A 27,837-nucleotide genomic window follows, 5' to 3' on the forward strand; every position below is an offset into this window, starting at 1 on the left:
TTCACTGTGAGAGGCCTTATCAGTGTTTTGGCCAAAAGGGTTGCAGCAGGTTTTTTAGGACCCTATGATGCTGAATGAATAAAGAGTGTCATAAATCTATTGAAACAGGAAAGGCAAATGCCAGGTTTAAATGAAAGTAGGAGTTGCTGGAGTATACGAGCTGCAAAATTGTAGCTGATTTTAAAGGGGCAGGTCACACCAAAATCAAATATACATATTTTATCTCTTACCTGTAGTGCTATTTATCAGTCTGGAGTGTTTTGGTGTGAGTTGTCGAGGATTGGAGATATCAGCCGTAAAGATGTCTGCCTTCTCTCCAATATAATGGGACTAGATGGCACTCAGCTTGTGGTGCTCAAAGTGCCAAAAAATACATTTGAAAAACTCAACAGCAATGTCTCTTTCCAGAAATCATGACCCAGTTACTCAAGACAATCCTAACAACTTGTTATGAGCAGTTTCATGTAGGAACTATTTTCTTCCTACTGAACTACATCTACCAACTGTGTTGTCACACAGAGGAAAGCGTACTTCCACTGCTAGCTAACATTACAGCTCAGTTGAGGAGGATGCCATCAGTGTTTACATCTCGCGCTGTCACAAGCACAAGTTTCTTGGTCATACAAGGGTGTAGGTTTGGTTTCAACATTGGGTTGTGGGGAGACACATATAAATGGGGGATTTAGAGGTCCTCCACCAGAAAATTTTGAGCATCACACTGGTGAATTTTTATGCATTTGTGCCTTTTCTGCGTCAATATATGCATCAATAAATAAAACTCTAATGTTTTTACTTGAGGGGACAAATGCACGTTCTAATTATTGAGGGGGGACATCCCCCCTGCATCACCCCTGAAATCTACACCTATGCGTCCATGACTGGATGCACGCCTCCTTGAGCACAATGATACAGATTCAGTTGGTGGGTAAGGTTGGTAGAAATATAATAGTTTGTAATACTCACAACAAGGTCTGTGGATTATTTTGAGTAACTGAGTCATGATCTCTGGAAACAGATACTGCCATTGAATTTTGCAAATGTATTTTCTTATTAATTTTTATATTTTGGTGCTTTGAACACCATGAGTCCAGTGCCATCAAAACAATCTAGACTGATGAAGGTAAGAGGAAAATATGTTCTTTTGATTTTGGGGTGAACCGTCCCTTTAATTGCTTCCTTGACAGCTTGCAGGGTGAGAGATGCTGAACATGCAACATAAAAATACTTAAATGATTATTCAGATATGCACACAGAGGTCACATGAGGTCATGTAAAGGAAGAGACACACCCTTTGAAATTACTGTTCGAGCCAGATATTGAAAGCAAAATTCAGAAGAGGGCATTCCTCATATCTTTAATGAGTGTCGTGGTTATTTATTAGGAGCCAAGCCCAGTCTCTCAGTGAAGTCATATCCCTGCTGAATGAGCACTGGAGCTGACAGGCATATGGCATTTAACAAGCCTCTGTTGAGGTTATCACAATAAAGAACATCCTCTGATCTCACACAGGACCACTGAGATCACTGGGCAATATCGACACACTGGAAAAAATAAATCAGATATGTGCGATTTTTTTCTGCTGCTGCTTCATCTGCCAATGTTCTGACCTTTTCCCTTCCCACTTTAATTCCACTCTTTATATTACTCAAGCCCTACTTCTTAAGTCTAAACCGAGCAAACTGAGGACTACACAAAATGGTTTATCAGAAGAAAAGTCCTCACCTAGAAGTCTGAAGCTCAAACAGGAAACACACACACACCGTAGACACAAACACACAAGCAAAGTCCGTGTCGCTGTTTCTAAGGAGATGTCAACACTGTGAAAACAGATGAGGGAACACGTGTGGAATTTTAAGACTGTTCACCACTTCATCACTTCTTCCAGCCTACTGCTCATCACTCTCTAAAAGAAAAAGGTCCCTCGCTGTTACAAACATGCAGATAACAAGCCAGTCTCAGAGAGTTAAAGTTACTGTTTATTATCTGAATGAGTTTTAACAGGATGTACAGTACAGATAATCTGTGTTTTCCCTCAAAATGCACAGGCATTCATCTTAAATACAGTTTGTGCTTAATAACTTAGATCCTGCTAAGTCTTTCTGTAAAGCACAGTAAAACAGCGTTAAAATAGCTTTTAACACGTTTGTCTGCAAGCAAATCATTGCTCTACAAGGCAGTTTGCATGAACTCATAAGCATAGCCCCACTTGTCAAAGCCCTGAGAAACTTTATAAAGTCTAATATTTAAGTGAATCTTAATGCATTCTACCTTACATGCATTAAAACTGGAAGAACTGGTCAGTGTCTTTTCAAGAAAACACATTCACAGTTCAACAATGTAACCAAAATCCATCCTGCTTTGCATCAGTTCCCTTCAGAGACAGATACGTTCACCACTGCCTCATTTCCTCCAGATGAAACAGGACCAGCCTGTCAATAAATCTGTCCTTTGATGTACAACATCAGCAGCCATTAAAGAGGAGTGTCCTCGCTGTCCTCATTGTGTGTGCTGAGCTGGGCCTTCCGGCGAGCTGCGATGGCTGCCCAGATTCGACACAGCATGCCACCTCTGAAACAGCAATTTTGGACAGCTTTGAATACAGGGTTGCAAACGAGCCATCTCAAACACCACTGGGGCTTTTTCTTATTTTGATAAAAGTCAAACTAACGAGGCAGACTGCATCTTTTCTACACAACCCTCTCTGAGCGAGGGCACTCCCCTCTTATGTTTCTGCATGGACAGATGGTGTGACGGTGATGTGTGGAGGCAGCTCACCTTATTCCACAGTACATCAAGTCATCCCTGGAGGCCATGTAGAAGAGACAGTCCAAGGTGAACTCGTGATAGAGCAACTAGAAAACAGGATCACACAGGTTTGGATTAACAGTGGGCAGATGAGTAATACCAAACAGCCTCCAGAGTAAAAAAACAAAGGAAAGGGCTGAGCTTTAGTTGAGTTTACCTTATCGATGGTGTCTTGATCTACAGGAACAGACTTGAGCCAGCGCACCAAAGACTTCACTTCCGGATTAGAGTGTTTCTGTGAAGCCGATCCACCATCTATAAAGTACAGAGATTACAACCATTCAGACTGTCGGCTGTGTTTTACTGTGTTAATGTTACAGCAAAAACACTTAGCATGTTTCCGCAGGCAGACTGTATAATCATTATCCAAACTGAAAAGTCAAGTTTCAGCAGATTAGCTGATGATGTGCTGGGGTACACCTTTGACAAGAACCAGTCAGGCAGAAATCCGGAGCCTGAGGCTGAGGCGTGGAAGAGACTGACTGGTACAAGTGTTAAGAAACAGTGACGAGAATCACTGAGTGTATTGATAATCCAAACAGGGCTTGGTCCCTTGATGCAGTACAGATCATGCTGCAGCATGTGCGGTTAATCATTGGACTATGAGATCAGTGGTTCCCAACTGGTGGGTCGCAGTCCAAAAGTGGGTCACGGGCCCATTTTCAATGGACCGCAAGTGACTTACTAACGTATCAACTTTGTAAAAAACACACTTTATTTTGAAGCACAGTGTGTTTTCAGCACAGAACTTTTATTTTAAAGTGCCATTTCCTGCTGTAGCGTGAGTGAATAACGAGACTTGAGGCATGGCCAAATGCAAGTATGACACTGAATATATTACACTTTGTGGACCTTGAACTAATGACTTCGGAGAAATCTGGACCCTGTGGCTGAACCACTGGCTTCGATGATGGCAAGGCAAGGCAAGGCAAGGCAAGGCAAGTTAAGTTTATTTGTAGAGCACAATTCGTACACAAAGCAATTCAAAGTGCTTTACAGAACAAGAAAATGCGTTAAAATCACAATACAAAATAAAAACATAAATAATCATCATAAAATGAACTTTAAAAGAGAAGAGTGCAGATACGATCCTTTCAGTCATATGCACAGTGAAATAGAGCTGTTTTGAGCCTAGATTTGAACATTGTCAGAGTAGAGGCCTGTCTCACATCTTCAGAAAGACTGTTCCAGATTTTGGCTGCATAAAACTGGAATCCTGATTCCCCATGTTTAGTCCTGACTCTGGGCACCAGCAGGAGGCCGGTCCCTGAGGTCCTCAGAGTCCGAGATGGTTCATATGGCACACTCCTCGCGTTATTGGCAAACAACTTTAGATACATTAAATAGCAATATCATCAATCAGCTTGTACTGGATATCCTCCACTTTAATTTGGTATGTTTTTTCAGCAAACATTACAAACTGTGGGAATCATAAGCAGCACTCACTTTCATGATGACGCCTGACTCTGATCAAACAGAATTAGCAAATGTTCTTGAATGTTTGTTTTAAGCTGCTCCGAGTACAGGGTGGTTAGGTTTCGACTGACTAAACTCAAAGCTACCGACAGAAAGACATTTTGAGAAGACTACGTGACAACCATTAAAAGGACAACACCAGATTTTTGTTCAAGCCTGTTTTAGTAGCAACAAAGCAGTCTGTCTATTCTGTCTATCTTCACAAATTGTAACTGTGTGAGAAAATTGAGAGCAACACATTCATGTGTACACATACTGGGGCAATAAAGCTAATGCATCAAATTTTTTTTTTCTTCCCCCATTTGTGGTGCCCCCTATGGATGACAGCGCCCTTAGCATTCGCCTATACTACCCATGCCATGGGCCGGCACTACCTCAAGCCTCACATTGTTTTTGTAAGCTAAAACCATTTCCCTCAGTGGAAACGAAGCTTTTATTTAATTTAATTTCACAGATAAGAAGCAATAATTTGTGAAGACAATAAAGCCTGTACAAAAATAGCATTTTAAGTCTTGTGTGTCATTTATCCTGGCTTCATATGAGTAGAGGAAATCTCTACTAGTTGCTAGGCTAATTTATACAATGTAAAACATCATAGGCTTATGCTAATAACGTTAGCATGCTGCATTTGTTTGGAAAACGTATTCAGTATAAGACAGTTGTTTTGTCGGTGAACCTTGTGAGTTGTAATGGAGCTAAATTTTGTAACATTACCTTTGTTAAATGTTGCTGTTGTCCCTGGCTTCATATGAGTAGAAGAAAAGTCTGCTAGCTGCTAGGCTAATTTATACACTGTAAAATGCCATAGGCTTGTGCTAAAAACATTAGCATGTTGTATTTGTGGGGAAAATGTGTCCAGCAAAAGACAAATGCTTTGTCTGTGAATGCTGTGAGTTATAGTGAAGTTGATTTGTGTACTTGTGCTTGAAATGGTCTCTATTAAGCCATGTTTAATGTGTGTTTTGACTCAACTAAACTTAACAGCACTTCATTGAAACCACCGCCGACTAGTGTTTTGGAGGTGTAACTGCAGAGTGACATAGACACGCCAACGCACAACTGTAAATGCTCACAACAGTGTAGACCACGTGTGTAGGCTATAGCTTACGTTGTGCATAGAGCTGACGCACATGTATAAATCCCACTTAACTCTGGCTAACTTCTATTTTTGCACAGTACAAGAAATGTGGAGGTTTCCCACCATGTAGTTGCACTACCTCCTCTCCTTGACCCATAACTCTCTCAACATACGTATGACATATAATTATTTAAAGTTATACTTCTTTAATGATTTATCTAAAACTACAGTATCTCAACTGTGCTTCAAAAAAATCTACTATAAGACAATTCTTAAACACACAACCAAACTCTACCACGCAGACAGCAAAGTTAATGTGCTATCTACGTGGATGTAACAGACTATTTGGTTGAGTAAACATTACCTTCAGCTACTGCAGCTTTCCGTAGTGCATCTATCATTTCCTGCTTCTTCTGGACAGAGTTCCTCAGCAGCTCCTGGTACTCCCTCTCCTTCTCATTCAGCAGAGTCAACAGTCTGCAACACAAACATCGATCATCACTCAGCAGAAAGCAGTGCAACATAAAAAATCTTAATGGAGAGATGCCAGTGCCAGCTTGTAATTTTCCACTGTGAAGACATTTCATTTAAAATCCAAATATCAGTTCATGAGGCCTTGAAAGCTTAACACTTAACAGGCATGGCAATAATGCAAACTGATGCAAAATGTCTCAAAAATAAATGCAGCATGCATCATAAACAGAAAACACCTGAATGTTACCTGCTGGTCTCCAGTCGCAGGTCTCTCAGTTTCTCGCTGAGGGGACAGCTGCTGTTGAGGACGAGGTCTGTAGGGGAGTTGGGGCTCACTGTCGGCTGAAACTCCTGTGTGGGTGTTGTCTGCTGCGTGTCTGCTGGCGCCAACATTAGGTTAGGGGCAATAACTACAGGAGTGTCTGGGTCGGCGCATTGCTCCTCAGGAGTGCTGTCTTCAATCTCAAATGAGGACTGCAGCTGGAGCTTCAGCTCTGGGAGTGGAGTGGTGGGGATGAACGGAAAAAGCAGAGAGAATGAATAAATAAACAACAGGTATCCCAAATTCTGAAACTTATACTGTGTGAAATAAAGCTCTACCTGGTAGGAGCACAGTGAGGGCGTCCTGTACTGCCTGTCTCAGCAGATTGTCCAGAGCAAACATCCAGTGAGGTTTCACTTGTTGTTGCCTCAACACCTTCTTCACCTATACACACAGAGCAGAGGAGTCATGTTCAGCCCCCAAAAGTCTCACCAATCCTATTGCTGACAGTAACAGGAAAATCTGTGTCCACTCTGAAGTAACTTACTGCATCTTGGAAGCTAAACAGCACCGCCTGCAGGCTGTTCATTGACACTGCAGCAGTAACCATCTTGGCTCGAAGTTCCAGCAAGCTACTGGTCAGCTGCTTCTTGTCTGGGGAGCGGATGTTTTCTCGCAGGCAGCTAATGAGCTCAGTGATGTGCTCTGCAGTTAGCGATGATCCCTCTCCGTGCTTTTAAAAGAGAAGATATATATTGAGCTTCTGAAGTCATAGCTGTGGTACATTATTGAAAACAGTGCAGTTTTATGTTTTTATGCATTAGTCTTTACTGAAACACCAAAAAAAATTTAACTGTTAAGTCAGAATGATATATAAATTTGTATTAATCAAATATGAAAATGGATGATCAGACTGTAATACTAACGTAGAAGAACAGCGTACAGGAACTTAAAGTGTGTAAGTTGCCTTTTTTGTTGCTATTGTGCCTTGTTTGCGCCTGTTTTAGTTTGTTTTGTTGTTGATTGCTAAATATGATATGTTGTTAAAAGCGTCAGTGTTATAAGCTGCGGCTTCAGCCTGCACCTTTTTCAGACCGCAGAAGTGTCTACGTTATGTTAAATGACTTTATTGTAATGTTTTGCACTGTACTATTTAAGTATCTGCCATTTTCTGTGAGAGGCTGTGACTTTATTTACATCAATTTGTAGATTAATACATGATGTTCTTATTTCTATATGCAGACCGAAATAAATTCTTACTTCTTCTTCTTCATTTTGGGGGCAGCAGTAGCTCAGCCCAGAGGGACCTGGGTTGGGAACCAGAGGGTCGGCAGCTCAAGTCCCTGTCCGGACCAAATATGGAGTGCCACTAACAAGGCACCAAACCCCAAATGCTTGAGCGCCTGTCCAAGGCAGCCCCCTCACTCTGACATCTCTCTATTTAATGCATGTATAGGTCCTGTTTGAGCATGTGTGTATATTTCGGGCCTGTGTGTATGACAACAGCTTGAAAAAATTCCCCTCTGGGATTAATAAAAGCTTATCTTTTATCTTCTTCTATAAATCATGCTTTACACAGAACAAATATATAATTTTACATTACCGTTTGACATCAAATGAATTGGTGAGAAACTGCTAAAGCTTATAATTTATTTAAAAAGCGCATGCCCCAAACATATTTCGCCCAACCTGATGTAGCCATGGGCAAAATGCATTGTTTGTAACATTTCAAATGACAACTAAATTAAAAGAAGAAGCAATCCCGCCCTCTTGTGTGTATTGTATCTGTTTATTGACTATTGTTCTTACAATTTATTTATTCATTTACTTGCTGTATTTGTTCTGGGGGAAATGCTTTAAGTTTTAAGTTTAAGTTTATTTACTTTATTAATCCCCCTGAGGGGAAATTCAATGTTTTCACTCTTGCTCGTCAATTACACACAGGTCCGAAAGACACACACATGCACAAACAGGACCTATACATGCACAAAGTGGAGAGATGTCAGAGTGAGGGAGCTGCCCTTGGTGAGGCGCCCCGAGCAGTTAGGGGGTTCGGTGCCTTGCTCAAGGGCACCTCGGCAGTGCCCAGGAGGTGAACTGGCACCTCTCCAGCCACCAGTCCACGCTCCATATTTTGGTCCGGACGGGGACTCAAACAGGTGACCCTCCGGTTCCCAACCCAAGTCCCTATGGACTGAGCTACTTCATGCATAAGCCATAACAGCTTTTAAGTGGAAAACAAACACCAAATTCAGTGTAGGATAAGATGACAGAAACGCCCTTAGGCTCACAATTATTAACTTGCAAGTCAACTTGATTATTAACTACACCCACTGCAGTCTTGTCATGTTGCTGTTGGTTCATATTTTGGATATTTGGCAATGTCAACGGTGCATAAACATGTCAGGACAATTTGTGCAATGTCAAACTAAGATGGAATACACACATTCAGGGCTTATTATGTACATACATGGTCATTCGCGCATAAAGTCTTTGCCTATTAGCCAAACTCCTCCAATTCTGAAAAACTATGTGACATAAAACTACCCAATAATTATTGGTGGACCAGTAATCTGTCTAACTCAAAGACCTGCTCGGCTATTTGTATTCTGAATCTGTCTTTAGAAGTTGTTTAATTGTTTAAATTTGAATGTAAAAGCCTAACCAGAGACAAGGGCTGCAATCCTATGTAGTGTTATGTTGTATAGAAAGACATGCAGTTAACAGATTTCACAACGTTTTGACTTGTGTTGCTGTGACTTTCTTCACCCACCTGAGGCACAGATTCCTGTATATTAAAGACGACGTTGCTGATGTAGTCGGTGAGGACACGGTGCAGCGTGGCTCTCCTTTCGCTGTCCTTTCTCAGCATAAACAGACCAATATTCTCCTCTGTTGAGACTGGACTGCTCATGTCTGAAGAGTCCTCTGGTACTCTGGACAGTAGGGGGCAACAAAGACATCAATTACACCAGATTAACAAATGAAGATAAAAAACAAGTGCACTCTAGATTGTATTTAAAGGTGACACCGGTTGCTGGAGGTGCCCTAATGAGGACCCATGTCCTGTGGTATTGCCTCAAAGTAAGTGATTTTTGGACAATTGCATCCAGAGAATTGTTGGTCAGGAAGTCCACTTTTCCACTTGTTTTCTTCTGTAGGGAGGTTCGTACACAGTTGTGATCCTAGTCTTTGGGGGGCCCTAGCAAAGAAGCCCATTGAGGCTCCCCGCCTACACTCCCCCTGTGCCCCCATTAAAAGGCATTCTGGGTACATGAAACGATGGTCAACAACATTAAACAACAGCTTTTTTAATTCCAAATTTTGACTTGGAACAATATATTAACTCTTCATCCATCCATCCATTTTCAACCACTTATCCGAAGTCGGGTCTCGGGGCAGCAGGCCAAGCAAAGCACCCCAGACATCCCTCTAACCAGCAGCACTTTCCAGCACCTCCTGGAGTACCCCAAGGCGCTCTTAGGCCAGATGAGATATGTAATCCCTCCAGCATGTTCTGGGTCTTCCCAGGGGCCTCCTACCAGTGGGACGTACCCGAAACACCTCTAACAGGAGGCGCTCAGAAGGCATCCTGATCAGATGGTTGAACCACCTCAACTGACCCCTTTTGACGCGAAGGAGCAGCGGCTCTACTCTGAGCTCCCTCCAAAAGTCAGAGCTCCTAACCCTAACTCTAAGGCTGAGCCACCCCACGGAGGAAACTCATTTTGGCCGCTTGTATCTGTGATCTCATTCTTTCGGTCATTCCCCAGAGCTCATGACCATAGGTGAGGGATGGGACATAGATGGACCAGTTAATCGAAAGGTTTGCCTTTACACCAGGAAGCTTTACAGTTTTCAACAGTCACCGTGAGTGAACCTGGTCAGGTTCCAATGGGAGGCTAACTTTGCTCGCTAACTTCAGGGCTAACCCTCTTCACTTTAATCAGCAGGTGACCAGCGAGACACAGGAACTTGTCATGGGTCTTGAGTTGTAGCATTTAATCACTGACAAGTAGCCTGAACTGTAAACACACTGTGCTGCTACGCTCTCTCTGTGCGTCTGCTCGTCCACCTTGAAAGATACAATTCCTTCGATCCATGCTGAATGGGTCCACGGCACTATTACATTGGGTAGGAGCCTGTTCGTCCAACAACAGAAGTCAGCTCACACATCTTCAATAACAGACTGGCATCATGTGCTTGCTAAGGTGGCAGCTTATAAATGGCTATCCTTTTCTCTGATTGGCAGGATAGAATGGGAATTTGAAGACAAAAGCATGGCTAAGCTCTTTTCTGCATATGTACACACACACATGCATGCATTTGCTGACTTTGTCCCAGTTACAACACAGCCTCTTTGCTACTCTTATTTTACCTGTATTTAGATTTTTCTCTTTTACTAGTTAATGTCATAGTCCTCTGGTCAAATGCCAATCACAAAAAAGCGATGCATCTACAGAAATGTAAATCCCACAGAAAAGAAATGAAGATGCGGACATCAATGATTCATCCAGTGAGTAATGCATGGCTGTCTGTAGACTGTGGCATTTAATACAGTGGCATTAAGCTCCTTCCACAGGATGTAGCCTGACAAGACTATGTAACTGAAACCTCTATGCAGTTTGCCTTTGATGTAAGACTCTGTAGAACCATGGCTGATGCAGAAATGATACGTTTTTTATCGTCTGTTGCGTAATAATTTAACTCACGGCAGGAAGCTGTTGGTGCCGGTTGGGCTCTCTGAGATTTCATCTTCTATGAGGCTGCTCTGGACCCTCCTCAGGTCCAGGGAACAGGACAGGTCGATCGAACCCGAGTCCGAATCAGTGTCCTCGACGAGGATGGAGATCGGCACAGACAGGCTGCGTTGGTAGTCGGCTGCGAGATAGTGGTTAGATAAGAGTGAGCTATCCAAATTTCTATCAACTAGGTTTGATCACAACACTTGACACACGTGCCACAACATGTGCTCAACAGTTAAAAAGAAATGTGACAGAACAAGATGAAACATTACAAGAGAAATAAAAATGATGGTCAGAGATGTCATCCTGACGCAAAGGAGGGAGATGACTTGACTACCTTAGATGTTGTAACTGGAGCAAAAGGTAATTTTGACACACTGGCTGATGAAAAACTGACAACATATGTGAGAAAGAAGAGCAGTATGTGAATCTGAACTCTACTAAAGCCTCACCTGCAGAAAGGTCTTTAGATTCTACTTCCGGCGGAGCCTTGGCCTTCTTCCTGGGGGACGACCTGAGGAAAGGGTTCTTCAGCAGCTCTGCGGCTGTGGCTCTGTCGTCAGGCTCAGGGACAAAACAGTTCATGATGAAGCCCTTCGCCTTGTCCGACATGCACTCTGGGACCTTGGGGTGGATCTTGAACATGCCCACCTGGATGGGATTGTTAAAAAGAAACTGTTATTGTTCATATAAGCAACTTAACTTTGAGACTGTGTGTTTTAAAAGAGAAAAGACAGACGTTGCTTAGATTTGTTCAGCAGGAGTCTACAGGTGCATGTGAGGCTGTTCTGGTGCTGCGTTCATGTTATGGTGATTACGATTTTCTGATTTTTAAATAGCCCTCATATCAGTCTCCAAGTTGTAATGAAGACTGTGAGACTGATTTTTATGAAAGCTCCGATTTATCCAACTTGGCAGTGCCTAACGTGGAAGTGCCTTAAACCAAATATGTATTAAATATTGCATCAGACAAAGACCGTCATTCATGCGATATAATCAAATCGAATTCAGTGGAAATGATGGTGGAGATTGTTAACATGGGAATCTGATCTCTACCAGTCATCTCATGTGATACAGCTTTGGGCAGTAGTGCTTACTAAAGGTAACATCAGCATGCTATCATGCTAATGTTTACCTTAGTCACCTTCTTAGTTCAATGTGTTGGCATGCAAATGTTAGGGCTATATGGAATGTCATTTTTTATGATGTCATCACCTAAGTTTTTTTCCTCAAATCCTCGAACAAAATCCTCAATTTCAAATAAAGTGATTTTTTTGGATTAAATGAGTGATGACATCATGACATGGAGTCCTGAGAGGCAAGCAAATGATTTAACTAATTTACTATAATAGTGTTAGAGCTGTTAGATTCTTTTGTTACTGTGGTTGTATAAATGTAAATTATGGTGCAGTTATACTGCTAGACCGCTGACCGTTGAAACAGTTGTTTGACTGCAGTGAAACTATTGCTTTTGAATGGTTTAATGCAAATACATATGGATCACTGTACATTAATTATGCTGATCTGTTCTGTACACACGACATCTATTGCACGTCTGTCTGTCCTAGAAGAGGGATCCCTCCTCAGTTGCTCTTCCTGAGGTTTCTACCATTTTTTCCCCAGTTAAAGGTTTTTTTTGGGTTGAGTTTTCCCTTATGTGCTGTGAGGGTCCCAGGACAGAGGGATGTCGTATGCTGTAAAGCCCTCTGAGGCAAACTGTGATTTGTGATACTGGGCTTTATACATAAAATTTAATTGAATTAAAGCAGAATATTTCTTTAGATATAGGTCTTTTGGACTGGAGTTTTTGGAAATGTCTGAACCACATGGGTCGGACACATTCCTACACAACCAGTGCTGGAATCTAATTCTACAAATATAGGAATACTAATGATACATTGTAAAGGACAAGGTGTGTCTAGTGGCTGGTGGAAACGTGCAACACCTGATTCATCCTCACATGTGGCTCACTGCTTTGGAGGTGGGAACAGACTAATGCAATTGAGCGGAATAGTGTCATACAATCCAGCTAGGGCTACTGGGAAATGGAGTTCTTAAAGGATAACAGGGAGTTTTCTACATATAATATTAGTGTTACCTAATCTTTGTCTGCAACTGGGCAGAAATACTAGGTTTAAACAGAATAAATAGATGTGTAAAAAAAAAACCAAAACTGCGCAGTATTCGAATGTTGATTTAAAATTCAAATGTCAATGTTACAAATGACGCTTCAAACCTTCAAACCTTCAAACTACTCTGTACGGCCCAAGCTGACAGTTGGCAATAAGCACTAAACACAAAACAGGTGATCTTTTCAAAGTCCTGGACCAATTAAAATTGTGACCTGATGATGGCACTAGATTAAAAGTTACCAGTCATTGCCTCATACACAACTTCCCCTGACTTACCTTGAACATGGCTGCCTGAGGACTTCCAAGCTCATGGAAGGGTGTTTTCCCTGTTGCCATTTCTATAATAGTGCACCCTAGGGACCAGATATCAGCCGGCTTCCCATAACCCCGAGGCCCTTGGTCTATAATCTCTGGAGCCATGTACTGGAGAGTTCCTTTTGAAAATAACCATAAAAGTGATTAAAGGAAGTTACTGTGATCAGTTCGCAGATAAAAATACACAACATCCTGATAACATAACACATAAAGAGTCATACAAGTTTTGAAATACACAGCATCTTACCGGCAAATGTTTCAGTGCAGGGGTTGATCCCTGCTAACCGTTTGGAGGTTCCAAAGTCAGAGATCTTTAAGACTCCACTATAGGTGTTGATCAATACATTGTCCCCCTGCACCAAGGACAAATAACCCACAGTTAGATGTTTCACACAGACTACTATCTTATAACAAAAAACTAGGATGAAATAATTCTGAAATTTTTATTATTTGCTATTTGTCCCTCGGCTCACCTTAATGTCTCTGTGGACTATCTGATGGTCATGAAGGTATTTGAGCCCCTCCAGGATCTGTTTGGTGTAGAAGATGATGGTGGGCTCATTGTCTTTCAGGGGACCCCATTTGGAGCGCAGGAGGGATGACAAACTTCCTACAAGCAGTAAATGTCAAATCACATGAGCTGATTTTATTTTTCATTTCAAATTCTCATTTTTAAGAACAGAATCCTGCTGTGAAAAATGTTATGTCTTGCAACATAACAACATAACAGAACAAAACATAACTTTTCTTGAAAAAGCTATTTCTTAGCGGCATGTGGCAAAATAAAAACCAAGCTATGGACTGAAATTGTTTGCGTATCTTCATACGTTTTTTCCAACAACTATGCCATTGTGTGAAGAGATTTTTCTTCAATGAGCAGGATGGTGGAACCACCCACTTTCTTGAAACTGGCTTCCAGTATGTGTTACACAATCACCGATGCACTGTCAAATCTGCACACAAGACAGACGCTGACTTCCTTGATGCTTATTAAAGACATCATCCTGTAACAGAGCCACACAGTAACTACGGAAATGCAGACTTGAAAGCAGGGGCAGGGCTTCCTCATGTTGGCACATCCATTGAACCAAGGCATGACTGCTTTGCAAGTCTGCTTTGCAAGTCTGTTTCCATTCCAGTTTCAAAGAACATCTAGAAACCTAATACTAATTTGCCTGTGTTTAATTGTTAGGTTGTAGATTAAATTAAAACATTACTAAAGAAATGTATTAGTCTAGGTCTCTGTGTAAAATAACAGTGAAAAGGCATCAGTAATTGTATAAGCAGATGTGATTGCATGAAAATAAGCACAGAATAAAACAGTCACACTGGGTGAAGTTGGACTTCAAGTTTTTCTGTTTGAATGTGCCAACAACTAATTTTAGACACCCTCGGGCAATTCTAGACGGTTTATTTTTTTTTAACACAATGTTTTTAAGTTTAATCGCTTTTTTAGGGAGACCTGTAAAGACACTGTTGCAGTAATCAAATCAAATGAAAATACATGCATGGACAAGTTTTTCCAAGGCCTGCTGAGACATATACAAGTCTTCCTTGATATGATCTTAAGCTGAGCGCTGAGTGTTAATCATTCTTCCTTGCCTCCAAAAAACAATGACCTCAGTTTTACCTTTGTTAATCGAGGAAAATTGTGGCAAATCCAATCGTTGATGTGTTTGTTGCACTCAGTGAGAGACTGTATTGGACCATAGTCCTGTGGTGATATAGTTATGCAAATTGTAAACTGTTTAAATAAAATGTATAACTATTATCATTATTTTGTTGTTTTTTTTTTCAAAATCTGAGCAAGTGGAAGCGTGTAGATATTAAACAGAAGAGGCCCCAGAATGGAGCCTTGTGGAACTCCGAATGTCATTGTTGTACTTTCAGATGTATTATTTTCTATAGAAACAAAGTAGTCACTATCCTTTAAAGCCACTACAAGGAACTTTTAACTGGATATGCAAAAGTCTCTCGTTTCTGCTGTTGTCTGTGCGTGACCTACAACAGCAAATGAGACAATCGGTGTGAAGATAAGCTATTTCTATATAGTGTATATCCATACCTTTAGGAAACTGTGTACGGGTCTGTCCCAGGTCGCTTCCGGGACGAAGCGATTTACGGCAATCAGACGGCGCACGTCATTTTACCTAGCTGCTTACATTTTACTAGTAGTGAAATGAAATCCTGACTCTTATAAATAGTTGCCATTCCTCCTCCTCGACCCGACGTCCACGGGGAGTTAAAATAGCAGCAATCATCGGGTAAAAGTTCTGTGAAAGCACTGGACTCACCAACAGTCAACCACGTCTCAGTCACACAGAGAAAATCCAATCCTTGGGAAGTCAGGAAATCCTTCAGGATAAACGTTTTGTTCGCTAGCGATCTAGCATTTACCAGCCCAATCCTGGCAGGAGCCGGCAAGTCCACAGCTTTAGCTGTCCGGGGAGCCACAGACAGAGGCCGCAGGTTGCGCAGATTCACCCCGCGCCAGCGGGGACGAGGAGAGCAGGGGCCACGGGGCTGGAACACCTCATCCGGGCCGATGACAGGTACCAGCCAGGCGTCGACAGGGTCCAGCGAGTGCCAAGAAATAAAGAGGCGAGGCACTGCTCCATACTCAGTCCAAGAAGCCGTGGAAGTGCCCGCCAAACAGGCCTTCAGCCTTACCAGCCGACCGCTGCGTTTACCCCGGCAGCAGTGGTGCTTACGCTGGAGAGGTGGAGCTGGGGCGCGGCAGAGGTGAGCTGGGATCCCCGATAGGAGCGGGGGCAAAGTTTTCCCGTCTTGTTGTTTCATTCATCCCCAAAACAAACACATGCACGAGCCAGGTAAGTGTCTTTACGCGCTAGAGCTCATGGAAAATGTAGGCTTCATTCCGGCAAAACACTACCGCTTTTGTCCACAGGGTCGCCAAAATCAACTCAAAATGAAAGTTCCTTGTAGGGGCTTTAAGTAGGAGTAGTAATGTGCCAGAAAGTCCCACCCAATTTCCAGTCAGTCTAGTAATATGATGAGGTCATCTGTGTCATATGCAGCACTAAAATCCAGTAATACTAAGACTAAAAATCTGCTACTGACTGTGTTTGGGTGGATGTCACTGAAGAACTTCAGTAACATTTTGAGGAGTGAAACAACTTTTAATACCTTGTTTATTAGCAAGTTAATGTGTTTTACAGCCAGTGTATGGACGTGGATTTGTCTAAGAATGTCCAGTGATGAACAGTTACTTTACTGCTTGAGCTAATGTATTAAAAGTTACAATTTTAGAATTCATACCTCCAGGTACTTCCTCCATGAAGATCTTGATGAAACCATCCTGACTGACAGAGCCCAGGTACTGGACAATATTTCTGTGTTTGAGCCTCTTGTGCAGAGCTATCTCTTCGTGGAGGGGCTGGGAGTACCTGGGAGGGACAGAGGAGTAGACATGTGACTGTGAGGTCATTGTAAGTTCACAGGTTCAGCAAAATAGCATCCCATATGATAGCCTAGATCTTTGCTTTAAAACTAGGGGTGTCAATCGATGAAAATATTTAATTGCGATTAATGGCATGATTGTCCATTGTGAACTCATGATTGATCGCACATTTTTTATCTGTTCGAAATGTAACTTGAAGGGATATTTTTCAAGTTTTTTATACTCCTATCAACATGGGAGTGGACAAATATGCTTGATTTATGCAAATGTATGTTTATTATCATCGCAACAACTCAAAACTATGACAAATACAGCCCAGAATATTCTCTAGAATAATGTCAAAGGTACTGCATGCTCAAAAAATATGCTGAAAGCATATCATGACAAACTCAAGCCCAGCAAGCAACAACAGATCGACATATTGACCTGAATGTAACATTACTTAGTTATACTGACACATTGTAGTGTCCAACTTTACACTTGTAAAGGTTAACTAAACATTCCCTGGTTTTTAAACAGCCTGAAGTACTCCGGTGGAAACTCAATTCACATTGACGGAAAATGCAAATAACTTTGGTCTTGTCGAGAGAACCATCAGGCAGGGCTTTGAATCTGAACTTGCCATCAAAAGAAACCTGTCTTTATCCATTTCTGCTCACACAGGTTTGTTTCTGCTTGCCATCCACGTTACTGTTGCATTGCTTTCTAATTTCCCAAACTACAAGGTGGGGCCGAGGGTCGTAATTATAGACGGCACATGTGTTAATCGCCCATCACAAAAAAGAAAAAAGAAAAAAAAAAAAGGGGCATTAAAAAGAATTTGCGTTACCACATCATTAACGTGTAACTTTGACAGCCCTAGTTAAAACAAATTAAAAATTATGGACAAGCACACACACTAATATACATACAAACACAATTTATGCAGGATAAAACTCTACCTGGCGTCTCCAAACCTCTGAATTCCAAATAAACCAGTTTAATATTGGTCAGAAAGAACATGGTAAATGTCTGTGGGATGCATACCTAAATTCTCTTGACTGTGCATGATAAACTACATGTGCAGTTTTTACTGTTAGTCTAATAAGTTTTTTTTTAAAAATCTCCATTAGTATATAGTTGGTAGAAAGAATGTTGCAAAGTCTAACAATGTTCAGGTTTGCATTTGAAGTATATAAATGAAATGGTTGAAGGGAGTGCTTATAAAAGCACTAAATGTCACATGACAGTTGCTATTGCACAACACTGAACGTGTTCTTCCTCCCTCTGTCCCTGTGTCTTGCTTAGTGTTCAGGATCTTCTCTATTTTGTTGTTGTACATCTGGATCATCACTATAATACCTACTAATCTGACACTCTTAATTTGAGTAATTGTTTGTTGCTGGTAACAACACAGTTTGACAAATGCAAAGATAAATCCTGTGCTGTGTCTTGGACACGGCAAGGTTTGGTAAATGCTTAAAAAGTGATTTAAATATCACATTTCCTTTGATGGAATGCTTCCTTCTCACATAGTGCTGCAGTGTGAGCCTCGGCTCTTTGTGCAGATTACAGAGCAACAAACAAAGACTGAAAAGCCTAAACACTCATCAATCTCCCCCAAGATTCCTGAAGAGTACTGGGGATCCAGAGCATGCCAATGGGTGCTATCTCTGCCAAATCACTTTCCATTACGGTTATTATGGAAAAACATTCTTGTCAGAAACAGTGCAGCTTAGTGTCTCCCAGTATGGGAAGTGTTGGTTTCTCATACGTGCTGTCCTTCTCAGGAATTTCCTTGATGGCAATGCGAACTTGGTTGCTCACATCCCTCCCAGCATACACGACACCGTACGTTCCTTTACCCAGAACCACCTTGTCGCCATTTTCATTGGTCTCGTAGACATACTGTGGAGGGGAATGAATGAAAATGCATTGACTGAAAGTATGAGCATCATAGGAACTGTGAGGAATTTCACAAGTAGGAGAGAGACAGGTAGAGTGGAGAGAACAGATGTTTCATTCAGGGACTTCTGACATAAAATCATTAGTCCAGAATTCTGAGAATAAATATAAAATTAAATATGGATGTGTTTATTATTTTTACACAAACAGATACCACGCACCATGCCAAATGACATGGAAAATATGACACTATGTTATGGGAATGTTTCTCTTCTTGAGAATCTGATTTTCACCCAGCAACTGCAGTTGTTTCCTACTTGTTGAGGCAACTGAGACCTAAAATAGAGCAAACTCTGTGTCAGAGGAATGGAAGACTGTGACTGACCTCTAGTACTCCCTCAGCTACATGGTTCAGGTCAGGAGCAGGGTGTTCAGCCTGCTGCAGCAGAGAGTTCACCAGCTCGCAAAAACTAGTGAGAGAACAGAGTGAGGAGACATTAATGTAGATGAGATAGTGTGCTTCATGGAACAAATAAAGTTCCAGCAAATTTCCACTGAAGACAATATGTCAAACGTGCCTGTAGACTTTTGCCAAAGAATTTACCCATAAAAGGAAAACACCCACCACATGGAAGACAAAATCATCTTTGTGAACAGACTCAACAGAGCTCACAGTGGAGGTTTGACCACAGTGCAATGTTTTCCGAGTGGCTGCCTTTTTTGTTTATATAGTGCACGCGAAGATGGACGTGCATGGGTGCAGCAAGATACTCAGTCCTATTGGGGTTTCAAACTACTCCCCTGAAAAACAGTTGCCATTGGTAATACACTAAGAGACACTGCATCAATGACAGTAAAAAAAGAGGACTGCTGGTAACAAATCACGAATGTACTACGGCTCCCTAATAGTCGAGGAAACGTTAGTCGACCATAAAGGTCATTAGTCAGCAAGATTTCATTGGTCGCTTAGTCGCAGAAAAAAAAAAAAAGGAACTCTATTAGGAGCTGCGTCTTGTCAAAATAAATCAAAACCCATGTGACTGCACCATGTGGGAATTTAATTTGAAAGCACAGACACAGGGAGTGTCCACACTCAGCAGTCAGACAGGAGTCACATTACAAACCAATCACAGCTGACAGATATCTTTCCCTTCTTCTGTGAATATTCAGTCTGTGATGAACACAGAAAAGTTGATCATGTTAGTGCAGGGCTACCCAGAGCTTTACATCTGTCCCATGGACGATAGGCGTAAACACTTATAAACAGCGCCTGGAAGAAGATCAGCTCTGCACTCTTGATTTCAGGTAAAAAGGCTATACGATGCTTGTTAAGGTTGCTTAACAACCTCAGACTCAACCTGCTGCCGCACTCTTGAAAGCTAAGGCACAAGAGTAGCACCGAGGGCCCGACCTCGTGTTTTCCAGGCGGTCAAAGACATGGCATGTGTACGGCCCCTAACTTCCAGGGCTGGTACCTGCGATTATTCCACAGGCTAGTTAATAACACGTCGGGCAGGAAATCCAAAGTGTGGGATCATTTTGAGAAGGTGAAGGACGAACCCAAGGTGATATGTAAACTCATCTTCATTGGTCGACCACAAACATGACGTATCATCTGAAACATGTCAGTAGCTACATGCCCATTAGCCACTTAGCACAATCATTACTGCTTTGCCGACAGCGTCATCAACAGGCGGCTCGCTCAGTGTGTGACGTGCACTTGTAGATAAAATATAGGCCTATATTAATGAAGGTTCATTAGTATGGTTTTGTATTTCTCTGTAATGTAGCACAGTGTTAACAATGTTACTGATACTATTCTTTCTCACACCTTCAACTCAAACCATTGTGTTGCCCCACCCAAAATATATCATTTAATACTTCCATTAAATCAGAAACATGCGGGCGAATAATCGACTAATGGCCCTAAATGACGACTATTGGTTGACGAGGAAAATTCTTAGTCAGCAGCCATAGAATGTATACAATGCAAGATTTATAACCTTTTTTTAAAAGTTGGTTTTGCAAATGTTCTGTGGGGACGACAATGCAGCCAACAGTTAGACATCAAGGACACACAGAGTGCATATTGCTGTGAAACGCCTAAATTAAACGTCACTTCTGTTTGTTTTCCAGAAAAGCCCACAGGACACCTTCAAAGAATCAGTTGACTCAAAATCACAAAAAAACATTTCCTACAATATTTCCCTACTTTTCCAAAGAAGTGTGTCACCAGGCAGTGTTTCAGCTTCACTTCTATTTCCTTGGTAGGAAGTTCAAAGTTCCTGAGACATTAGGAGGAGTGCTTCAAGCACCATAAAACTGAGTTCACTGTTAAGGTGGCAGCAGAGTTTTCAGCAGCGGATCTCTCAGCTAAATTGATCTGCAGTGGTACATGCCATAGGAAATGATTTTTTTTTGTGATTTGGGTCAACTGACTCTTTAAGTAACCATGAAAAAAAAACATCTGCCTCCGGGGAACTTTCTAGAGGGCAATAAAGGAAATAATGACTCATTTAGTGTAATTGCATCATGCCCTTTTCTTCAGGCCACCTTCTAGACTCAGTCTGCAAAGCTAGTTTATCTATTTGTCGGACATCTGAATATCCTCATTCAGCCAGTCAGTTGGTGAGTAAGCAAGTTATTCACACTGCCTCACACGCAAACACACACGCAAACACACGCACACACACACACACACACACACACACACACACACACACACTGTCCAGCTGTTTCTTTGCCCTCACCCTTTACAGTGAAGCTCAGAGGGGAAGCAGAGCTGGAAGTCATCTGAGTTGTAGTGGACATACAGGAAGCAGCTCCGCTCATCAATCTTTGACGCACTTCAGTGGAAAAAAGCAAATAAAGATTTGGTCAGAATCTCTAGTTTATTTGTTGAGAATATGCATGACAGCATCAAAAACTTGTGTAAATGGTTTCTGCAGAACACAGGATGAAAACAGACTGTATCTATCAGCCGATTTTCTGTCTTAAGGAACCAAAGGCTAATGTTTGCATTACAAAGGGTATCAGCTGTAAGTAAACAAAGCTGAGGAAAATTGATTAATTCAGTGAATGCAGAAAGAAAAAAGACGTTTCCCAAACACATCACAGTCTGATAAAGCTCTCTGTTCTTTCCTGTAGCCGACTGACTTTCGGGTGTTTGCTGAATATTGCCCAACTGGCAAATCAGCAGACAAAACAGGGCTAAAGTACACAGCAACACTGATCAGTAGCCAGAGGAAGAGAGAGGAATCAACGAAATCTGCAAACAACAAAGAGGCAAAGCCTGAAACCATCCTGACAGAACAAAAATCTGACCGGGAGCCAAGGTCTCCTAGACAACCTGTATGTTTTGGGTCTTCTAGCTTTGCTGCAGGCTTGAACACACCCAGAACTGGGAGCAGATATTTGAGAGATGTTAGCACATGCTGTACTCCACTTTACCTCACTCCCCGAATTGCAGAGGCTGGGAAAGTCCACTGGTGTAAGCCTTTCTGTGGAATCAAGGGAGAAGTTAAAACACAGGATACAGACAGTTGATAATACCCAGCTTTGATTTGCATGAATGTGTACTTGCAAAAGAGAGAAAGTAAACACTCCTGAGGTATGAAGTTTTTTTCCCCCACACAGTGACGCTCAGAGAACACACCCACACGCTCACCTGATTAAACATTCACTGAACAAGAAATCAGTGTGAGAGAAGTTTCTTCCTTTCATGATGCAATTTATTCTGCATTCTGTTCCTATGGCAGGTAAACATGCAGCCAGATAATACAGTGGGTCCAAGGGTGGGTGGGTGGGGCAGCAGAGGGTCTACATACCTTTAAGGGTGTAACATGTTTCAACTGGACAGTGCAACTTTCGTCCTCTTCACTCACACACACAATAGCTGGTTGGAGGACTTTACTGGGCTCCAGAATGAGCACCTGAACGCAGAAAATTCAAATCCTGTCATCAGTATTTCATAACAGCTACGTGACTTTTATTTATCTGTAATGGAGGGTCAAAACTAGCTGGATTTTATATTATTTCCTGAACATATTATCCCATATTGTAATTATAAATAAATATTAAATTACAGCAGTGCATATAAGCTTTAAAAGAATACTTCACCCACAAAATGACCATCTGTAAATCAACCAAACTGATTTGCTGATGGATGGGGACCACTTTTAACAACAGCAGATATCTCAAATATCTATACATCAAAACATCCTTTAACAAACTCTCACACAACTTGTACAGTAAAGTCTCATTTTTTCCCAAGCACATGCATTTTCACTAAAAAACCTTAGTATTAGAGTCCGGCTTTGAAGAGAGCATAAATGAGTTTCACTTCCAGTTCAGTTTTAAATAGCAAGGTTTTGACGGAAATGCATGTGTTTGGTACTGAGCAAGTACTGAGCATACGACTGGATAAATGAGACTTAGACTGTACTACACAAGTTCTGTGAGAGTCTGTAAACAGATGTTTTAATATAGTTCTGCTGTTTTTACACATGGTCCCCAAATAATTAATCAAGAAATCAATTTTTAATTTCCGTGAAAGCACGTGAAAAAAAAACTTCTTTCAAATTCAAAGTAACATGGGGTGACTTATTCATTACAAATGGTCATTTTGTGGTTTTCTGTTTATTGTTAAGGTTAGTGTTAAGGGTGGAAATGTTTTCTTACCGGGCAGCGGCCTGTAGAGTCAGTGGGTTTACACGTCTGCAGAAGCAGCTCCATCCAGAAGTCCACAATGTCCTGTTTAGGCGATCTCACCTCAGGTAGCTTGGCAAATTGACGGTACAGGATGTACGTCTCCATTATGGATGCCACATACCTGAAAAAAAGACACTGAACTCATTAAAGGGATGGTTCACATTTTTTTGAAGAGGGGTTGTATGGGGTGCTTATCCACAGACAGTATATTACAGGCAGTAGATGTCAGTTGGTGCACCCCCAGTTTGGAGAGGCAGGCTGGAGTCCCACATGGAAGCTAAGCAGTGATTTAATATTGCTGAACACAGGAGCAGCTAATCTACTGCTGACTCGATCTGTTAGCTTGTAATTGTATGGTGTTTGAAAGGGTTAGTTACTTACTAACTGATCAAAGCAGCAGTAAGGCCCACACACTGATGGCGAACAATGCACGTCAAAAAATACACCCCTATTATTTTCAATGTTCAACCCCACACCGGCAGCAGCAGGATGCACCGCCCCACAGCAATTTACACCATTGTCTTATTTCCAGCCTTGCTCCCCCTGGAATTAAATGCATTTTTCTTTTTCTCTGCTCCTATGGCAGCTTGATTCCTCTCCTCACCACTGATACACAGAGAACTCTGTTGCCGTTGCTGTGTCTCGTGTGTGACAAAGAACATATGAGGAGAGACTCATTGTTTAGGTCAAGAAATATCCTGAGCTAAACGACCCACAATCCCATCACTATAAAGACAACGACCAAAAAGATATTGCCTGGTGAGTCAAGATTGGCTCTTCAGGTGAGGAATCAGGTTTAATTAGGTGCTGTCCACACATGATTTTAAGCTAATGCAACCATGGAGGAAGCACAGATCTTTCAGTTAAAGTAGTACTAACTTTGCATGGTCGTCTATTGTTGAGCTGCAACGCAACACGTCCAAGTGTGTGCCAGGGGCGGCATTTGATGCACATCTGATGACATGCCATGCCATGGTGGCACCTGTGTGTTTTCAGCGGTAGATAAGCAGCTCCAATGTTCAGCCTGCTTCTCCAAACTGGGGCATGGATAATTACCCCATTCAACTGCACTTTAAAAAACCTGAACTACTCCTTTAATCCACATTAAAATAATATGGAAGAAGAGCTTCTACCCTCAGGCTACAAGGTTCCAACAAGACGACTCCACCTGAGACACCCCCACACCCTATAGACATACATTTACTAGAATTACACTGATTTATACAAATTGAGGAAACCAAAGGACTGCATTTCACTGTGCTCACATGACAAATAAATTGACTGACTGACTTTAAATTAGGCCAGAATCCCACTGTGTGCTCTTATCCACAGAGGTTTCTGATTTTTTAAATCAACCAATCAAATTAAACTAATATGCCCTGCAAACTGAATCCTGATGATGATTAAACACCTTTATCTGCGTCATTACTATTAACCAGCAACTGTTTTAAGCCTCACCAGATAGGGGCTTTGAGTCTGTAGAGCTTATCAGAGGCCATGATGACTTTTCTGTGTTCGTTAGCGAGGATGTTTGCTCCGAGGTAGAAGCCGACATCCCAGTAGTCCTTCATCTTCTCCAAGCTGCCCTTTCTACCGAGCAGGGTGCTGAGAGTCACACCTGAATACCAACATAACCACACGGAGCAAAACAAATCGTTACCAAACACATATAAAATCAGTATGTGCATCAACAGATGATGGCTCTGTGAACAACTAATCAACAACAAGTCATGCACTAGCAGAATGTGAGCTTACAAATTTAAATTGCAGGTTACATCATTGCAAAGCCGAAGGTTTAAACCCCTACACTATAAAGTGTAAAGCATAAGTAGTAAAAACTTTGACACACTGAATCTGTAGACCTCTGGCAGAGATTTGTATTCTCTCTACATTATGAAAGTGAAAATCTGTCATTGATTTTCTCTGATGAAGAACGGATGAAGAGAGTACGAGGCACCTATTTTACGCAGCTCAATTGAAGTGTCAAATTTATGGCCGGCTGCCATCAGGAGGACCACGTTGTTGATGCCGGAGTGAAGAGTTGGCTCCATCTCAAAAGCTCTCCCATACCTGACAAATAATACAAAGACAGCACTGATGGATTATACTGGCACACTGAGAGACAGGGGACATCAATAACATCAGAATAATAATGCGACATAACTGCAAACACATACAAGCAGCAACAGTTAAAAAAGTAGAATCAAATATGGCTGCGCAATAAGAGGAAAATATGCAATAACTTTGAATATCGCGGTAATGATATTACTTTAATATCAATAATCAGACAAAGTGTGTTCAGCTCTGCCTTTCTGCTGCCTTCACTATCCTGCTAGTATACAACAGATTGCTTGTTAAATTGACATCTGCAAGTTGACATCTTAACGAATATAAAGAAAAACATGATATTGTGCAGACCTACTATGAAAGGTCTAGTATGCAGGACTTATACTCTTTCAGTCAGACAGTCGTGGGCTGGCTTGGCTTAGTTTCGGCTGTCAGCCCAGCACGACAGGGATTTGCATTTTCATTACAACAGAGTTGCCTTTTTGAAGGTGTGTCTTAAACTTAAACTGATGATGGCGTGTCTGGAGTGATGACGTTTGAAAGCAGAGTGCTGATTCAGGCTTAAGTCCCCTGTTATTATTGCTGCGTGTGTTTTTCCACAGCAGGGCAGGTAAAAGAAGTTTACCTGTTGGAGGTGAGCTGTTTGCAGAGGTGTCTGCAGCTCTCCACCAGCATCTCACTGTGGCTGATTCTGCTTTCACTTTCCTCCCTGCCGTATTATTAGACATGTCTTTATAATATGAAAGCCGCTAATAAAGTTCCACTAATTCAGTGATAAACACATTTCCTATAGATTCTTCACAATAAAAGTTATTTTGTTTTGTATAAACTTTTATTATGAAGCCGCAAAATAAGGAAATGCTGACTTTTTGAGCTGCAACTTCACACAGCTAATACGGCAGGTAGCAAACATGAATACAGTAAAATAAAGCAGATATCTAAAGTAAAAAAAAGAGAAAGAAACTGAGAAAGAAAGAGAAACTAAACTCCAAACCACAGTGATTCAGTTAGAAGCTACAAAAGGCAAGAAATCTAAACACAGAGAGACTTTAAAAAACGTCTTTCTCTCTGGTCTCCCTGCAGACAGAGGTGAGGAGAGTCTAGCAACATATAAACACATATTTGGAGGGAGAACAGCGGTCGGCGGCGGTTGGCTGCAATTGGCAAGACATCACCGTTGCCCGCTTGAGGGCGGGCGGCCCTGCGTTTGGACTTACTCCAGAGAAGGTCCATTTCCGGCGCGGGTTGCCGTGGCACAGCGCGTCTAAACTGGCAATGGAAATGGCTTTACTAGGCACAGCCAAGAGTGTCAATGGAAAAAGGGTATTAATGGCATCTTGGGACTTAGCTTGCAGATTCCAACCGACTAAATCCTCTCCTCTGTGCCAAACAAGCTGTAAAACTATGGTGGCCAACACGAAAATGTGATTGTCCCTATTTAGAGCTTATGTTTGTTTTGTCCGTACTGGGCTACTGTAGAAACAACATGGTGAACCCTGTGAAGAGGACCCGCTCTGTGTGTAGATATAAACAGCTCATTCTGAGGTAATGAAGACACAACAATTCTCATATTCTGTTTCTACCAATATGCCCCCCTTAATCCTACACCCTGGACCTTTAAGTAGAATCTATAGTGAGAAACTGTACTCTAAGCAAAAGACATGTAGATCAGTCTGTAAGACCAGAGCCATGAACAGGAAGTGTTTGTACCAATAGCAGGCCTGGTCTCTGCTGCTGTGATCAGTGAACCCAGAGCTCATGAACATGTCTTTGTAGATCCGTCCACACAGGCAGTAGACATCTGAAGCCACCTTGACCCCTGGCTCCACAATAGGCAGAATTACCTCCAAAGCCTTTGCACGATCTCCAGGCTGATTCCGCCTGTCAAGGGAAGAGTCGATAACATCAGCAGTGACGAGCTTTGAAAAAACCCTTTTTGTCTTGTGTACATGCAGGGCAAATAAAGGCTACAGGCTGAGAGATAACAACAGTTCAATCACATCACTTTATATCTGGGTACCTGTTTAGAGCAAATATGTAGTTAAACTTGACATTCTGGTGTTTAGCCACCATACACATGGGCAGCTCGTTCAGAGTCTCCACCAGCTTGATTATGGCATCGTAGTCCTGAGAGAGGAGTGTAGAATTACAATGTATTATTTACCGTGCACACATCTGATCCCCTTTAATAATTCATATTATTACAGCATTTATTACCAATAATGACTTCAATCTCAATGGTCATTTTTGCTACTATGTCATCCTGGGTGTTGCTTTATCATGAGCTTTGCAGGCTCCAAAATTTGTCTGCTTCATGTTGTTAACATTCATATTTTCATAATGAAATAAAGGCTTTTTCATATCAACTAAAAATGCATATTTTGTGCTTAATAATTAAATAGATTTATCAATTGGTTGAGCCATAGAGTTTTTTATAAATTCAATAAAAATGGGAAATATTTTTTTAC

The 27,837-nt window shown here is 41.6% G+C and overlaps 1 protein-coding gene across 1 annotated transcript in view; it reads right to left on the reverse strand.

Annotated features, from left to right (window-relative positions):
• Window positions 1-1,955: 1,955 nt before the first annotated feature.
• Window positions 1,956-27,837, reverse strand: part of LOC117266425 (mitogen-activated protein kinase kinase kinase 5) — a 29,982-nt gene continuing 4,100 nt past the window's right edge. Inside the window, exons 5-28 of the mRNA XM_033641623.2 lie at window positions 27,390-27,496; window positions 27,080-27,250; window positions 25,260-25,372; window positions 24,761-24,920; window positions 23,273-23,423; window positions 22,420-22,524; window positions 22,043-22,092; window positions 21,343-21,438; window positions 18,978-19,062; window positions 18,462-18,595; window positions 16,567-16,694; window positions 13,761-13,897; window positions 13,535-13,640; window positions 13,249-13,406; window positions 11,293-11,491; window positions 10,808-10,976; window positions 8,869-9,031; window positions 6,643-6,828; window positions 6,434-6,539; window positions 6,081-6,327; window positions 5,724-5,836; window positions 2,963-3,060; window positions 2,776-2,852; window positions 1,956-2,568 (exon numbers count right to left, since the gene is read on the reverse strand). Of these exons, the coding sequence (XP_033497514.2) occupies window positions 2,472-2,568; window positions 2,776-2,852; window positions 2,963-3,060; window positions 5,724-5,836; window positions 6,081-6,327; window positions 6,434-6,539; window positions 6,643-6,828; window positions 8,869-9,031; window positions 10,808-10,976; window positions 11,293-11,491; window positions 13,249-13,406; window positions 13,535-13,640; window positions 13,761-13,897; window positions 16,567-16,694; window positions 18,462-18,595; window positions 18,978-19,062; window positions 21,343-21,438; window positions 22,043-22,092; window positions 22,420-22,524; window positions 23,273-23,423; window positions 24,761-24,920; window positions 25,260-25,372; window positions 27,080-27,250; window positions 27,390-27,496 (3,156 nt within the window). The 3' untranslated portion in view covers window positions 1,956-2,471. The remainder of the gene's footprint in view (window positions 2,569-2,775; window positions 2,853-2,962; window positions 3,061-5,723; window positions 5,837-6,080; window positions 6,328-6,433; window positions 6,540-6,642; window positions 6,829-8,868; window positions 9,032-10,807; window positions 10,977-11,292; window positions 11,492-13,248; window positions 13,407-13,534; window positions 13,641-13,760; window positions 13,898-16,566; window positions 16,695-18,461; window positions 18,596-18,977; window positions 19,063-21,342; window positions 21,439-22,042; window positions 22,093-22,419; window positions 22,525-23,272; window positions 23,424-24,760; window positions 24,921-25,259; window positions 25,373-27,079; window positions 27,251-27,389; window positions 27,497-27,837) is intronic.

The sequence above is a fragment of the Epinephelus lanceolatus genome, chromosome 10, assembly GCF_041903045.1.
Source record: "Epinephelus lanceolatus isolate andai-2023 chromosome 10, ASM4190304v1, whole genome shotgun sequence".
Classification (NCBI taxonomy): domain Eukaryota; kingdom Metazoa; phylum Chordata; class Actinopteri; order Perciformes; family Serranidae; genus Epinephelus; species Epinephelus lanceolatus.